This window comes from Gavia stellata, unplaced genomic scaffold, assembly GCF_030936135.1.
Source record: "Gavia stellata isolate bGavSte3 unplaced genomic scaffold, bGavSte3.hap2 HAP2_SCAFFOLD_34, whole genome shotgun sequence".
In the NCBI taxonomy this organism is placed as follows: Eukaryota; Metazoa; Chordata; class Aves; order Gaviiformes; family Gaviidae; genus Gavia; species Gavia stellata.
The window spans coordinates 3,183,129-3,199,856 of NW_026776320.1; the positions used below are offsets into that span (position 1 = coordinate 3,183,129).

Here is a 16,728-nt window from a genome sequence, read left to right on the forward strand (position 1 = left end):
ACTGACTGTTTTTGAATGTTTTACTTTTTTATATTATCTCTTTCATATTTTTCCCCTCCATTACTCTGCTTCCTCAATAATTTATTTAATTGATTCTTTTCGTTCAGTTTTCCTTCCTTCATTTCTTTTCATTCTCCTTCCTCTGGGTTCTGGATAATCTAGATCATCTGTGTTTCTAGTCTTTTTTTTTTCCTCTGCATCCATTTGGTGATGAGTCAATGCCCTAGCTGGAGCAAAAGGAAATAGGCTATCCCAGGCATATTCTTACGGAAGTTGTCTAAGAGAAAGCATAGTTAACTACAGTTCTACATTTTTAAGCCTGTGCTTTGTAAGTGTCCAACTTATGTATATTTAATTTAATGTTACAAGTAACCTATTGCTACTAGAAAGTAGTGCTCAGAAACAATTTAAAGTCCGTTTATGGAAAAGCTTTACAAGGCAGCAGCTATTCAACAGAGTCATCGAATCTATCAGATATATTTAAGTAATACTTTCCTGTCACATTCTGATTATCTATTCTCAGGCATGCAACTTTTTGCATCTTAATCCCGTAAGATTAAGGTGGGCAATCTTATTTGCTTACCTTACTATAATCATCTACTTATAAAAATGCACTTATCATTGGACCCTTTAAAAGGCAGGATTTCACTATTTTGACACTCACCTGCACCCTCACACACCCGCCTCCCCTCCATTTTCAGCCAAGATCATCAACCACTGCTTCAAGAGGAGTCAGTTAAACCCTGCCACTGAGGCTGAAAGCAAGCTGCCTAGGACCTTCCAGGAGATCTCCAAGAAAATGCATTAATAAAAAGAAAGAGGAGGACCTTTGCACTGCTGTTTTGAGTTTCTCCCTCAAATGACACTGGGCTTCCCGGAAAGAACATGTTAACAGTTTTAGGAGATTGTATGTCTTCTCTGTGTCAAACGCATGGGAAAACCATAGGCAAAGCCATGTGCTTTTTTAGTGTCACCTACCATAGTTTCTTCTGTAGGTTTTATTAGATCCAACAGCAGTAAGATTCAGATTTTTTGGAATGATTCTGATAGCCTTTGATAATTATTTTCTCTAATTGTAGATAGTAAGAAAGAACCTAGCAAATTACAGAATGATTCCCTGATTGTTAGCCCACCTGTGGTAAGGAATGGCAAGCCCTGAAATCACATGAACAAAGCTAACGAGAAACCTTTAAGGACATGGGAGGCATGAAGTAGATCCTGGAAATCTTGGCAATCTGCTGCCTGTGGGCTGAGGGGTGCTGAGGATTCTCAGGGCTCAATGAGGAGAGTGGCAAGCTAGTAGAAACAAATGTGAGGGGTTGCTTTTTTGGGGTGTTGGTGGTTTGGTTTGGTTGGTTTTTGCCTTGCTTTTGCTGCTCTCTACGTTTTAGTCTAGGTTTATGTAAAATTCTGTTGCTAAGCCAGGATAAGTCTCCTGGGTCCAGGACCCTTCAAAACACCTGTCTTGCCCCGCAATGTGTTGCTTTCAGCATCTAGCTGTTGTTTTATTCTGTTAATATGATAAGACACAGATGAGATTGCTAGAAATACAGAGGAAATGGGCAGTACGGAATATGAATTGGATGTTTAAGAGGAAATACTTAATGGCAAAAGCTACAGATAACAGGGGGAAAATTACATGTCATCAGTAATTAGAAAAATCCTGGCAATATTATAGACATGACTGTCCTTTAGGGGGAGAAAAAGTAGAGATGATATGCAGTGACAGGGTATTGTTCACCCAAACAAAACCTAAAGAGATAGATATTAAATATCACCTGCTAAAGTAGTTTTTCAAATCAGACGTTTCAGACAAGATGTACCTGAAAGTTTCAAGGTGGTTAGCCCTGGTAATTTCTGCTACACTGAAAGAGTGGGGAAAGCCCAGGTATGTGGGAAAAAAATGAAGTCAATACTGCTAAAAGCTCATCAGAGCACACAATCCAGTGGATTACAGGTTTAACCTGAGAGTTAACTGAAAGTAAGCAATGTAAGAGATGATATAGGTTTCAAATAACGACGACTTTCTCAGTGACATGGTTAATAGTTAATATATATTACATATAGTCTATGTAATTAATTCTAATTGAAGTATTTATGTGGAAAAGTTACTTTGTCGAGCCCCGTATCTTGCAGAACTGATGGATAAAAGTAACTGCATGTGTCATATTTCAGCACCTATAAGGCATCTAATGTCACACTGTGTAATCAAAAAGATCAAAAGATTTAACAAAATGTAGTATCCATGAAGCATAGTACATGGATTAAAGCTGGCCAACTGAAGGATCTCAAATTCCGTGTTAATGGGACTTTTTTACTGAATGTTACTCTGAAGTTTATTTTTCCTAATGAAGCCCTGCAAAGACCGGTACCTCCTAAGGACTGGTACTGATACTGTCACAGCTCATCAGGTAACAGCCTGGATTTCACGTGATCAGACGCTGCGTAACATCTAGATACAAAGCATCTATGCCATACAGCAGGATGAGAATTGTACTTGGGAGAGCACAAATCAAAAAGACGGCGGGAGGTAATCATATCAATATACAATTTCTGTGTGAGCCTGCACACAAAACTGTGGCGACAACATGGAGATTCTAGCACTGTTCAAGTGGCCCAGCTGAGGTTCCTGAAGACATAGCTTACAATTTAAGCAGCCTAGCAAATGGAAAGCTGGGAGAGAGAGGAGTCCTGTCAGTATAGTACTGACTAATTTCATTTTAAAAAGGGCATAGGGTCTTGAATGAGACTAAAAGTTTGATGATACCTGTAATCAACTCGAAGAATGTTACAAATGTGGGGTAGAAATATTCCAGGATACAGACTACAAGTTCCCTTTTTTGAGGTGACAATGCAAGTTATAATGTACTTATTTAAACTGTCCATGAGCTGATGTTTATGTCCTTTGGACTATTTACTTTATTCTCTGGACACTTTTTTTAGTTAATGTCTTTACTTCGCCTTAGTCATTCTAATCTGGTATAGCTGCAGTTTTTTGATGGGCTTAATTAGGAGAAAAGAAGATTTCTTTTTCTTTAAAAAGAGATAGTATTGTAAAGTGACCAAAAAAAAAAAAAGAGTACAGATTCAGGAATAGTTCTAATGTCTGAAATTAAATACATTTTTGGAAAGTGTATTAGATCTCAATGTGATAAAAGAATACAACCACCAAAATAGTTTAGTATAGACAAAGTGCGAGGAGAACAGGTAGAGAGTGAAAGATGCATCACATAAAAAGCCAGGGTCTGAACACGAATAGAAATGTATTTCCTCAGAAGACGTTATTTCTTTGTCACACTTGGAATATGGCTCTGGATTCATCTAGCAGCTGACCAGCAGCATCCCTGTAGTCCTTAAGAAAGTCTTGCCGACCTAAAGGGACCTTGCCTTCCCCAGTAAATGAAGTTTCCTTCCTGTAAAATATTGCAGGTCGTTGTTAGGTGAGTGATAGGTAAATAAAAAAAGTGATTGCCCTGTCTTACTACCAAAAAAAGTTTCTCCTCCACTGCAGGAGGTAAAGCAAAGGTAAAAATCGCCAAATTAACTTTACATTTGTGTATAACAAACTCAGAGCTATGTTAGCTCTATGAACTTCGACTAAAAGGATGAAAAGATTGCTCTGAATACACCCAGATAGGGATGAAGTCTGTCCTCCCTGGACTGTATAAAAGAGAGACCATTGGGTATAAGGATATGCTATCAAAAAAGCGCTATTAAAATCATTAACTTGAAGACACAGAAAAAAAACCCCAAAACCTAGCATTTAAGTTATTTACTAAAGCAACAACAATAACGCTTTAATACAAACTAGCTATCATTTCTTTATGTACTGCCTGTAGAATCATAGAACGGCTCAGCTTGGGCAGGAGCTCAGGAGGTCTCCAGCCCAACGTGCTACTCACAGCACAGTCAGCTCTGAGGTCAGACCTGCTTGCTCAAGGCATCCCCCATCCAGGCCTGAAGCCTCAAAGGATGGAGCCTGCACAACCTCGCTGGACAACGTGCTCCACTGCTCGGCTGTTCTTACGGGAAAAATGTTGTCCTCATATCCGTATCAGGGATCAAAGCAACATTATGCTAATAATCTGCATGCAAATAATCTCTGATCTGGAAAGCGCTTACAGCCCGCTACTGTAATTCTCACAGCGAGTTTAACACACGTTGTCTCTGAACGCAGAGGACCAAAGCTGCTTATGCTGGTTTGGACAGAAAAGGATCATGGCAGCAGACTCCGTGAGTCTGAAGCTACAGTTCGCAGGTGCAACGGCAGCACAATCCTTCCGGTAAGAGCTGAAGTCCACGTCCGGGATCGAAGCACCGGTGTACAAATCAACTGAAGAAAGACAGTCTCTGGTCTGGAGAGTTCCTGGGGGCTGTTACTACAAATGAGAAGAGGGAAGGATGCTTAAACTGAATGTGGGCCCTCACGGGAAGCCAACAGTAGTAGGGAACCGTACCTTTTAAAAGGATACGGTGTGACTGGAGAGTCGGTTCCTCCCTTTCCTTTTGTGGAGAAATCCAGTCTTGCAGGAAGCAGGTAGCTATGGGCATCCTTACTTCTGAGGGACTTCTGAAGAGCACGATTTATCAGAAGTAGCCCCTGCCCACCTCTTTTGTTAATGCCTGTTGTGTCTTGTTCCGCTACTGCACAGGCCTCTTTCTTTAAGAGGTCAATACGGACTCTTGTCTTTCCCTTTACAGTCAAAATTTTCAGTGCTGCTCTCTCGATTAATGCAAAGACATTTTCTACCCAGATATTACTATTTGTTACTCATAAACCGAGAAGACTGTGATTTGATTTGTCCTGACCCACCTAAAAGATACTTAGGTTTATGTAATGATCATTTATTGAGAACTTTAACCAAATTTCCTCTTCAGTTTTATTTTGATTAGTGTAATAAAGATGACCAAAAGAGCTGGCCAGACTTTTTCAAATACTGAATTGGGAGTCCATTAGAGCATCTCTTACTGCCCTATTTTTTTACTTCTTTCTGTGCATGATGAACAGCCTCCTCGCCATCACTGTGTTTTTAGGTGCCAGAGTTTCCTTACAAGTAAATTTAGTAGACTGACTTCAAACTCTCTACAAAGGAGGAAACTACGAATTCAAAATATTAAATGTGTAATTCCAATTAGAAATAGTGATTCCATATTGTCAGAAAAAAGATGGTATTACCCAAGGGGAAAACTGAGGAAAAGATTGGACACATGGGTGTTCTTACATTGTTAGAAAAGCAAGACTGAACTAGTTTGTAATAGCTGCTAATTAAATTTGCAGTGCTTAGAAAAACATTTTAATTTGCTTGTTGAAGCATAGCCATCACAGCCGAGATCCAGTACACAGCACGGAAGGATGAATGTTTTGAACAAAGAAACGATGTTGAAATCTGCCTCCTTTCAGAATTGGACTGTGATACGCAGAGGTGACTTTTCAATTTGAAAAGTTTATAACAGGTTCACACAAACAAGCACATTCTGCCCTTCCTCTATTATTCTAGTCATTCCCATCTCTGGCTGCGTCTATGAATTTTCTCAGCCTGCGAAGATGGATATTGGATGTTTTCTACTGTCACATTCACATATATCTGCCACTACCGAAAGTCTCTTTGAGGCCTGTGCCAACGGAAATCAGTGGAGAACGTGGCTTAGTTTTAGCTGCTGGTCAGACAAGCTCTGTCACGGTAGTCTTACAAGTCTTTGCTCTTATTGTGTGCAAAGTACTTTCTAGGCTAAGGTAAATATCGTCACATTTTCTTTGTTTTGTTGTCTTTGCTCTAGCTGGGAAGTTGATACCAAGTCCTTCTAAAAAATATTTACATTTTACATATATAAAACCATACTTGCATATTTGCACATAGCTAAAAATATAAATATACTTTCTTCCTTAGCAAAGGAGAACATCTAAGAGAATAAAGCTGTTCACATTTTCACGTGTGCATGTTGAAAAAAAATCTGAGACCCAAAGGCTAGGCTTCCTATATTGTTAAAAAATATATAGCTCATAGATATGATGCTTGAATTAGCAAACACAGGGTTTTGATTTTAAAACGTCAATGACAAGTTAAAAACAGAGTCTCTGGTCAAAGAGATCTAGGACTAGTTTTCTCTGAATGCAAAACACATAAGCAATCTGTGAAATGTTCTACTGTAGGCTGAAGGGGAAAGGGGTGTAACTAGCATTTCCTTTTCAGCCTGAAAATTTACAGGAATGCAACAGCACATCTGTATGGAATTAGCATGGCTTCTCTCCCTAATACGTTGAGATTCATGTGACTGCAACCCTAGAGTCTACGATCTTGAGTCCAGATTTGTTTTACCTAATAAAAACAGCAGGGCTGACTGTACCTTAGGGTCTAATATTTAAAAAGACTAAAATTATATTTTTAAGAAAACAAAAATAAAAGCAGGCTGTTTCATAGGATTTTTAAGCCCTTACATCTTTAGATAGCTGTTTAAGAGGCTGGGTGTAGCAGGCTATATACCAAACCATGTACCTAGAGTTGCCGGCGCTACAGGTGGATTGGAGACCATCAGTACACTCAGAGAAATCCTCCTTTTTGGAAAGCCACATTACAAACATCTCTGCTGACTGCCAGTTTTCTTATGGAATTTGCATCGGTACATGACCCATTCTTTTTCCTTCCATTAGTCTATGTGAAGGACATGCTGTATATAACATGCCATAATTACAATATGCTGGCATTGTGCTGCTGAAATTAGTCAATGCAAAGTTTTGAATTGTTCTTAGTATATGTAGTGCCATCACAGATTTTTCACAGAATCCCAAAGGTTGGAAAAGACCTATAAGATCATCACGTCCAACCATTAACCCAACACCACCGTGCCACAATGATAATATATATTGTAGATATAATATTCTATATACTACTATATATTTGACTTCTATCATAGAATATATAATTGATATTTATTTCTCTATGTGTTTTGAGCATGGACCTTTTTGAAATCTCCTGCGTAATGATCAGAGTCTTATATATCAAGATTCTGCTGACTGGAACCTTACATAGATTTGGCACCCATCTGTTTCAATTTGCAGTCGAGTGAAAATTACCAGCTTTGCATTTCATAGGTGTGTGCCTATATGAAGGAACGGCCATGACAGCAGTTTAGCAGCTTCACATTTGCACGTGTCTTACAGCATGCAACGAATCAAAGTCCACCTGTATTTACATTCCAAAAACCTATTTTAATTTGGTAAAAATGAAGTTTGGTTCTAGTATGCAAAACCAATGATGTCATGTCCATCAGAGAGGAAGAACACAAAAAAACGCAGCAGAAAATTGTTATTAATTTCTCGTTAAGAATTCTTTTTGATTCGATAACGCCACTGCTTAGTTTGGGGCTTATCAGAGATTCTTGGGACTGCTGTCAAGGTCGCTTTACTTCGGTGATTCCACAGGTGAAGTAGTATTTCCTACAGAGAGAGAACACAGGCTTTAAGCAGTGACACAGCCAGAGTATCAACCGGTACAAAACTGCACCGTTGACGTGAATGGTGGAATGCAGGTGAAACTTGGCTGCAACTCTTAAACACCGTCCCAGCTCACCCTTTTAGTCTGTAGTTGACACTTTCTCTCCATGTGGGCATGCAGAAGCTTTGACATGTAGAACAGACCGTGTTAAACTTGACCCCAGTTTTTCAGATTCCTCATTTCCCGACTCCCGCCGGGCCCGACGCAGGCGGCAGCGGGGGCTGGCGCCGGGACAGCGGGAGAGCCGCCCCCGAGGAGGGGCCCCGCCGCGGAGCGCCGGTCCCGCCGGTCCCCCCGGAGCCCCCCGGAGCCCCCCGGCCCGCGCTGAGGGCGGCGGGGCGGAGCGGAATGGCGGCGGGGGGCGGGCGGTGCGTCTGCGCGGCGGGCGCGGGCGGGAGCCCTTCTTCGCGCGGGAGGGGCGGGCGCGGCTCAGCGCCGGTGCCGGCGCTCACCCGGGGCGGGCCGGGCCGGTCCGGAGCGGCGGGGAAGGCGGCCTCGTCCGCTTCGCGCCCCGGAGCCGGAGGGAACCTCTAAACCCCCTGGTCCCGCCGCTGCCGCGGGCAGGGACATGAGCCGCTCGGGCGGGCCGCGTCCCCTCGCCCCCCGCGGGGAGCTGAGCTCCGCGCTGCCCTCCGCCCTGCCCGGGGCGAGCGGGCCTGAGGGGCTGCGGGGCTGCGGGCAGCGCTCGCCCGGAACGCCTTCCCGCGGGGGTTCGGCTCCGCTTCTTCCCCGGGTGGACGGCGTCGGGGAAAGGTCTTCTCCGGCACGGAGCGGGGCGGGGGGGGCGGGCGGAGCAGACGCGGGCCCGGGGAGCGGCTGTTTCTGCTGCGGAAGAACCCCCCCTCCCCGGCAGTGCCTCGGCCCAGGTACGGCCCTGCGCCTCCCTCGGGTCACCCGCCGGTTCGCTCGGGGGGGTGTGCGCAGGAGCGGGAAGCCCCAGTTCGAGTCCTGTTCATACAGTCACCGTTGGATTATTTTATTTAGTTTCTGACGGCTGTGGTTCTCATTGGCAGTCATAGATTCTGAAGTATCCTTCAGCCAGATATGTTTTCAATGCTTTTCTTTGTGCCGTTTTTAAAATGGCTTTAAAATTGTTTTAAATAGGTGTTCTGCTGGCACTGTGCATATATGTGTATGTGCACCACCACCCGCCCCAAAAAAACCCCACCCCACAGGCATTTCTGTGTTCCAGACCGTCGGTATCACAGCCTCATCCACTTCTTGTGGTATCTGTCCCCTGCGCCTGCGCTTTCTCTTGTGTCAGTAATACTTCTGCTGTCTTTGATTCAGGTATTTTCAAAACAATATCCCCTTCCTCGAAAACTATTTGTGCACTCGGTTTGGATAACAAATCCCGTCCCAACAAGGGTATTGGACATTCTGGCATATACAAAAATTCATGTGTAATAATTTTGTTTCCAAATTCCAGATCTAGGGGTTGAAGGAACATCCTGTTTTCCTGCTTCCCGGTTGCTCCAATTATATTAGCAGTTTTATTTCCCAATCTTCCCTTACAGGTATTTAATACTGAATACGTTGCCCCGGTATCTACCAAAAACTCAACTTTAGAATCTCCCAGCCTGATTGTAACCAGAGGCTCAGCTGGGTTCCCCTCCGGTTCCCTTCATTCATCCAAAATCATCATTCTCACAGCTTCCTGCTGGTTTGCCTTTAGTTTAGGGCAATTCTTCTTCCAATGCCCCTCTTCCCTGCAGTACGCACGCTGATTTATCCCTAGTGGCGTGTTGAATTCTCTTCCTTCAAAATTCCTAAAAGCTCCTCTTCCCCTTGCTTGTCCTCTCCCTATTCCCCTTCCAGAATTTCCCATTAAACCAGCTATCAGGCGATTCTCCCTAACTTTTTCCTTCTTCTCCTTCTTCTGTTCTTCTTCTCTTTCCTGATTATTGTAAACTTTCAACTTTCTGTGCTACTTGAAGCATCTTACTTAGGTTCCTTGAATCCTCTCCTTCTAATTTTTGAAGTTTCCTCCTGATATCTGGTGCTGCTTGTCCCATAAAAATCGAAGCTGACTGTTGCTGCTCTGCTTGTGTTTCCGATTTCCTATCAGGCTATTTTCTAGCCATCTCTTTTAATCTTTCTAGAAATACCGAGGGGGATTCATTTTTATCCTGTCTCACCTCATATAACTTCGACCAATTGATAGCTTTTGGCATTGCACGTCTAACTCTATACCATACCCATCTTTGGTAATGAGTCAGCTTCTGCCTGTGGTCCACAACATTTGGATCCCACTGGGGGTCCCCCGAAGGGAAGTTCTTTTCTATAGTTCCTGTAAGTATACCATTTGCACCTGCTGCCTCTGCCTGTGTTTTCGCCACTTTTAACACCATCTTTTTTTCCGTGCAATCTAAGAAATTGTCTAATACCACTTGCAAATCATTCCAGGCAGGGTCCTGAGTCCTAATAATCGTTTCCACAACTCTAGCTACTCTTGTTACCAAAAATCGTAATGAAGAAAACTCTCCAAACCAAATGATAGTTTAGAAAGCCGACATTGGTTTATTGCAGCTGGGGGCATGGGGGATTTCTCCTAACATGCACAGCCAGTTAAGATCATGACAGGTATTTAAAACAGTTAACAAAGTTAGTTATGCCTACTGGCTCTACCCTTTAATTAACTCTTGGTTAATACTTTAATTACTTCATCTTAAAGTTACAGTTCTCTTTGAATTCACTACGCATGCTCAGAGAGTAGGGGGCTTAGTTGGGTTGGGGGCTTTTCTAGCTAGGAGGTGTGTTCTTTAACGTTATAATGAGATTATAACGAGACAGGTTAACTCTAGCGCACTATTTTGGCATTCCATTCTATTTTTCTATGATTCGTCCTTGTGTTAATCATTATTGCTAGTTAGTAGAGAGTTAGTGGAGACAGTTTTTATCTTTAATATGTCTAAGTGCCAGGTGCGTTTGTTATGAAGTATCTTCTTTCCATTCTTCTCATTCTTCTCACTTGTTTTTGACCTTGTTTTTCAAGATGTTCTGTAACACTCTCCGGATCTTCTCTATACGTTCCTGTGGCCTGTTTCCACGCCATTAAGTCAGTAACAGAAAACGGAACTTTCACATATAGCGGTCCGTACTGACCAACCCCTTGTCGCAAAGGAGCTAACAATTGTGTCTGGTGTCTGATTCTCCGCAATACCGGTGTATGAACCACTACTTCAGGTGGTCCCGCCACATCCTCTTCCATTCCACTACTACTATCTGGTTCCACCCTTTCTCCTGGTCTAATACCTCCCTCTTGCGCCTGATACGGGGAAGAATTTCGCTCACGTGACATTGGGGCTATATTTAATTCTAGCTCCATTTCATCCTCTCTTGGAGTTGTGCATTTTCTGCATCTCTTTCCAGTAACTCAAGCTGAGCAACAACTTTCAGATTTCCTGTTTTCAGAGGTTAAAGCCATCACTAAATTACCTCGACTTATCAATTTACACTCCTCCTGCCAGTCAGTTCGCTGTCTCAAGTAAAAGAACAAATCCACGTAAGGTACCTCATTCCATTTGCCATCCCTCCTACAGGACAACATCAATTGCAAAATAGTATTATAATCTAAAGTCCCATTAGTTGGCCATTTCTCTTGATCATCTAAAAGATATAAAGGCCACCAATTATTACAATACTCAATCATTTGACTTTTATGCAAATCATCATGCAACTCATTCCAGTGTGTCAATAAAAGTCCCAAGGGTGACGTCTTTGGTATCTTCTCGTCAATGGCTAAATTCCCCGCGCTCTTACTCTTAAACAATTTTGTTAACGCCATTATGTTTATTATTCTTATTATATTATCAAATATCAAATTACCAAATGACAACTGTCTCAAATACACAAATGTCCAACCCAGCAATAGCTTTCGCTTATGACTTAGGGGCAGATGCCTAGGCTTCCAATGCAAACAAAGCCCCAACCCTGCGAAGCTCTCACTGCACCTTACGGGCAGGCTATCCAAACAAATTCCCAAGAAGTGCCTTACCCTTTTCCAGGGAACGTTGCGAGGAGCTCCTGTGGGTCGAGGGCGATGGTCCTCGCCAAGAATCCCTCGGTGCCGGCTGGAGTCTGATCAGCACTCGATCCCTTCCAGTCTCACTCGCAAAGTCCCATCTGGGTCGCCAAAACTGTTACCGTAAGTCAGCAAAACCAAGAACTTTCTAAGACTTAATTTGAAGTTTAGAAAGCAGGCACTTCTTTATTGCAGCGCTGGACGCACAGGGGATCACTCCGCCTAGTGTTGTGCCAAGTTACTCTGCTACAAAAGTTATATACAATCAAAGTATACATATTCATCATATTTCCAGGAAACAATTAACATATCCATACAACTTCTGAGAACTCATTAATATATGTAAATGTTCATAACGCATGCGCCTTCAGGTACACTGGTGGTTGTCCAAAGTCTTCTGGTGGTCATCCATAGTCTCCCTCATTGTGTCCGCTAGTTGAACCCAATCTTTGCGCATGCTCAGCTTAGTTGCAAAATTCCGTTCCCCTTTAATCTTGGAACCTCCAGAAGATTTTCTCGGTTTACTAACCAGGCCTACAACTTACCATTCTCTTGACAGGAATATCCTCCTTATCGACAAAGCTACATTGTTTAACAATTAGTTCATAATCAAATCATAGATAAATCATTCCTAGTTGCCATTACACAAATTATTTAGCACAAAATATATCATGGTTTTTAATTTTCGTTGATTAGTCTCTTGATTATACAATTCGATCAATATCCATACCCCAAATAATCAATGGTTATTTCTCTTAATGTCTATTGATTGGCGTTCTTGATATTCAAATCCAGATGGGAAGGGTAAGGGGATTTCCAAGCAGCATCACTGGTGCATACCAGGTCCCCATAGTTACGGGACTCAAATGAAACTTCTCTATTCGATTCTTCATTGTTCCATCTCGTTGCGATTAGTTTCTTAATACAAAACAGTGACGCCCTGGTGAGGTTCCTATGGTTACGAGTCTCAAAACACACCAATATTCTAACATTCTGTTTCTACTTACAACTAAATTCAGTGATTTTACAACAGCCCCACCTGAAACTGAAGTCCAGTTCTGGACCCGTTGGGTGCATTTGAAGGATGAGTCATTTTCTTGTAGGTGAAGTGGATCCAGGCGTGTATCTTGTGTCACTTAAGTGTTCAGTGCACAGATTTCTTGTGAATCTCAGCTACTCAGGTCACGTTCTCTGTCAGTGCTGGAATAAGAATTTTAAGTAAGACGGACCGATATCTGCATGCTGGTGGATTCTTATTTGGGAGATCGCAAATGGCCTTCAGCTTTAGGGTCCAATTTAACCATGATTCTAAATGAGAAATAGAAATACCTTTTTTATTTTCCTCCCCTTGACCGGCTGCAAGGTTTTTAAGTGAATTGGCCTCTGTATTCCTCGTAATCAGAGTAATGCCTCGGTCTCTGCTGGTGGGGTATGTGGGTGTTGAGAGCTCAGCTGTGCCTGTGATGTCTGCTGCTGCTGTGGTTCCTGGATTCACACGTGGATGAAATCTGAACACAGTCTCTGTTAACAGCTGTTCTCAGTCGGCAGGAAAATTAAATGCTGAGACTGAACTACTTAACCTGAACCCACTTTTTCTTCCAGGGAAAATGCTGCATGAGATGAAAAGCCTTGTCCTCGAGGAGCCAAAGTGTTGGCTGGATGTTATTTCTATTTGGAGAAAGCTTCATGGGCATGAGGGGAAAAAAGACAATGTCTCTCAAGAAAACGCATCGCTTCTCAAGAGCAAATCAGAAGAAGAGACAAATACTGCAACCGACAGGCAGAAACCAGAACCAGGGAGAGAGACCGTGTCCGAGCAATGTCAGGCTGGAGAGAGGTGTGTGGTACTAGAGAGGCAGAGATCCTGTTCCTGCCACCCTCTTCCTCGCGTGCAGACTCTCACCGCACTTTCCCTTTATTTTCTTCAGACTAAGCAGCCCCCAGCGCTTCAGGCCCGAGGGTGGCTGTGGGGCCACCAGCCCTGCAGCAGAGATGCTCACCTGTGGGGGGAAGCTGCTGGCTCCCAGTGTTGTCCCAGAAGTTGGGTTCTTTACCCACTGTGCAAGAGGCTGATACACACGCAGAGTGGAGATCCTTGTTTATTTCATGTCTGCGCAGAGGTGGGTGCTAGGAGGTAACTCCACAAAGCTAGCACCCCTCGGTAAACACACGGTTAAGCATTTCTACGTTCCGAGCAACAGTTACAAGTACTTTTTACAGTTGAGCTTAGTTGCCCTCGTTCCCATTGCCTCTTAGGTGCCTCATCTTCACTTGAAGTCACAGGATCCTCTCTTTTTACTGCGCATATCCTGTGAGGAAGGGGCTTTTTTCTTTCCTGAGTTGTGGTTATCATTAGGGGTGAGGATCGTGACATTACAGCCCGAACAATTATACTCTCGATACATCCAAAAACGATACAAACTACTACAATCAGTATTATAAACATAATGAGAGTTTGAAGTAAGCTCTGTGACCAACCTGTTAAGGAGAATCCCATCCCGTGAAGTATTTTATTTAACCATCCACTTTTCACACTGTTCCTCATTAAAGCAATTGGTAAAACATCTACCCACGAAAGTCAAGTTTCTCGGCATAATTTTGAGATGTGCCTCTTAAGAGTCTGGTTCATTTTTTTGTTTTTTACTTTCCCACTCGGCTGTGGCCTCCATGCGGTATGTAAATGCCATTTAAATTGGAGAAATTTTGACACTCCCTGGACCACCTCTGAAACGAAATGAGGCCCATTGTCAGAAGATAGCCCTTCAGGAATCCCAAATCTAGGGATTATTTCCTTTAATATAATGCTTTAACAACCTCTCTAGCCCGATTGGTGTGGCAAGGGAAAGCTTCTGGCGATCCTGGAAACGTATCTACTAACACTAGTAGATACTGTCTACATTTTGGTAACTCAGAGAAATCTATTTGCCAGTGTTCCCCGGGGGTTATTCCTCTTTTCACATCACGCGCAGGAGGTTTTCTTTGTATTTTGGGATTGTTTACACAAAAAGTTCAGTATCTTCTTACTATTGCATCTGCATTTGTTTGCATCTTTGGTCCTAGAGCGTATCTTTTCACGATGCTTATCGTAGCGTCTACTCCCATTTGCATTTCCCCATGGAAGTTTTTGAGGAGGGCTTCCATCCTTTTGGCTGTGGTGAGAAAGTGTTGACTTGGTATTACCTGCCATCCTTCTGAATTTTTCAAACACTAACGTCTCTGCTGATCGGTCTTCTTTTTCAGAATATTGAGGAGGTTTCCTATCAATTTCTGGGTATCAAGGCTCCACTTACACATGCACATAAGGCAGCTTTCTTTGCTGTTAAATCAGCTTTTCTGTTTCCTTCAATTATTTCTCCTTGTCCTCTATTATGACTACTTCTTGTGGTTAATTTCCTGTAAACTTGTTCAATGGTGGCTGTGCAGTCATGCTGTAAATGTTTTTGTTCCGCAGTGGGCGGCTGTCCCAGGGTCAGTTTTCGAGCTCCCTGGATCAAGAAGGCGGTTGCAGCTACAGCTCGTAAGCATGCTGGCCACCCTTTGCTTACTTCATCCAATTGCTTTGAGAAGTCAGCAACGGGTCTTTCCCAGCTTCCAAGAACTTGGGTCATCACTGCCAGGGCCATGTGCTGCCTTTAACGCACATACAAGCGAAAAGGTTTTGTCCTATCTGGCAATCCCAATACTGGGGCATCCATCAGACTTTTCTTTATCATTTCAAAACTTTTCCGACATCCAGAAGTCCATTCTAGCAATTCTCCTCGTCCTTTCACCGCCTCATATAACGGTTTGGCCATCGATCCAAAGTTAGGAATCCATGCTCAACAGAATCCAGCCATCCCCAGAAACCCTCTCAATTGTTTTCTTTTTGATTTTGGTTCTGCAGTTTTACAGCTTGCTTCTTTTCTCTCTATTCCCAAGTCTCTTGATATTTCGAAGCGCGGGTATCAAACCTTTTCCTTTGCAACTTGAGCCTTTTTCTGGGAAACTCTGTATCCTGCTAATCCCAAATAATTCAGCAAACTAACCGTGGCTTCCAAGCAGCTTTCTTTGGTGTCAGCTCCTGTTAGTATGTCATCAACATAGTGTAACAGGGTTATTTACGTTGTCATATTTACCTTGCCACTGTTCCAATTCCTTTGCCAGTACGTTACCGAACAGAGTAGGGCTGTTGTTAAATCCGTGAGGGAGCAGAGTCCAGCACAGCTGCGCCTTTCTTCCTGTTGTGGGATTTTCCCATTCGAAAGCGAAGATTGTCTGCCTTTGTTCGTCCACTGGGATACAAAAAAAGGCATGTTGGCTACGGCCCGTGCAAAAATCCTTGTCACAACCTGAAGCACGCCACAGATGTGACATGGACGGTCCCTTAGCTCCTTTTCAAGACAGGCATGGCGGTAAGTGCAGGAGACAGCTGAAGCCAGAAAACACTGACAGGAATGGCATGAAGGTTTAAAGAAAAAGAAATACTGGGCACTGTTGTGAATGAGTGGTTTAGGCTGCTTAAAGAATCGCCGTTCAAGGTATTGGCAAAAGTGATTTTAATAGAAGTTTATAAATATGCGACTTAATAGAATGAGCGGGATGCCCGTGGAGCCGTGCTAGCCACCGTTGTTGACTTGCATCAATGATTTTAGTGTTCATTTCATCTTGACTGAATTTTTAAATAATTGCCTCATTTTCCCCCTATGCTTTTCTTTTCTTACTTTTATTTGAAGTGAAACTGCTAGAGAAAGTCATAAAAGGCTAAGAAGAAAAGAAACACATAATTCTGGTTAGCACTTTTTTGTGTGATCACAGTGAACCCAATTGCAGAGTTTCCTTCAGGCAAGCAAAACTCTCCTCTGTAGGGCTGTTGAGAAAATTGGCAAGTGGCCCATGCCAACCGAGGAGCGATGCTGGGACACAAAGTATAGAAATACAAGGGTAACTATTTATTCCTGTGCATGAGGTGTCCCAGCCAAATGGGGGCACCCCAAATGGGGTTTGACGCAGGGTTCTTCTCATCTTGGAGTGTTCATGTACAACACGATTTGAGTAATCACCAGCACCCAGAGGATGCTGGGAGAGTTTCAGAGATGTGCTAGAGGGGCTGGGATGCTGGCGTTATTTTGGTTGCCCAGGGGTGTCTTTTATCCTGCTTAGTTTGATGGCGTTGATTAATTCCTTTTCAAATTCTCCAGAGCCTTGCATACTACTGATGTCAAACCCGTTAGG

At 43.0% G+C, this 16,728-nt stretch overlaps 1 protein-coding gene across 1 annotated transcript in view; it reads left to right on the top strand.

The window, feature by feature from the left end:
- The window catches only part of LOC132320864 (ATPase family AAA domain-containing protein 2-like), a 31,515-nt gene extending 27,178 nt beyond the window's left edge, over nt 1–4,337 (top strand). The window contains exons 15-17 of the mRNA XM_059834489.1: nt 1,080–1,138; nt 3,430–3,440; nt 4,178–4,337. Of these exons, the coding sequence (XP_059690472.1) occupies nt 1,080–1,138; nt 3,430–3,440; nt 4,178–4,337 (230 nt within the window). The remainder of the gene's footprint in view (nt 1–1,079; nt 1,139–3,429; nt 3,441–4,177) is intronic.
- Nucleotides 4,338–16,728: the final 12,391 nt, after the last annotated feature.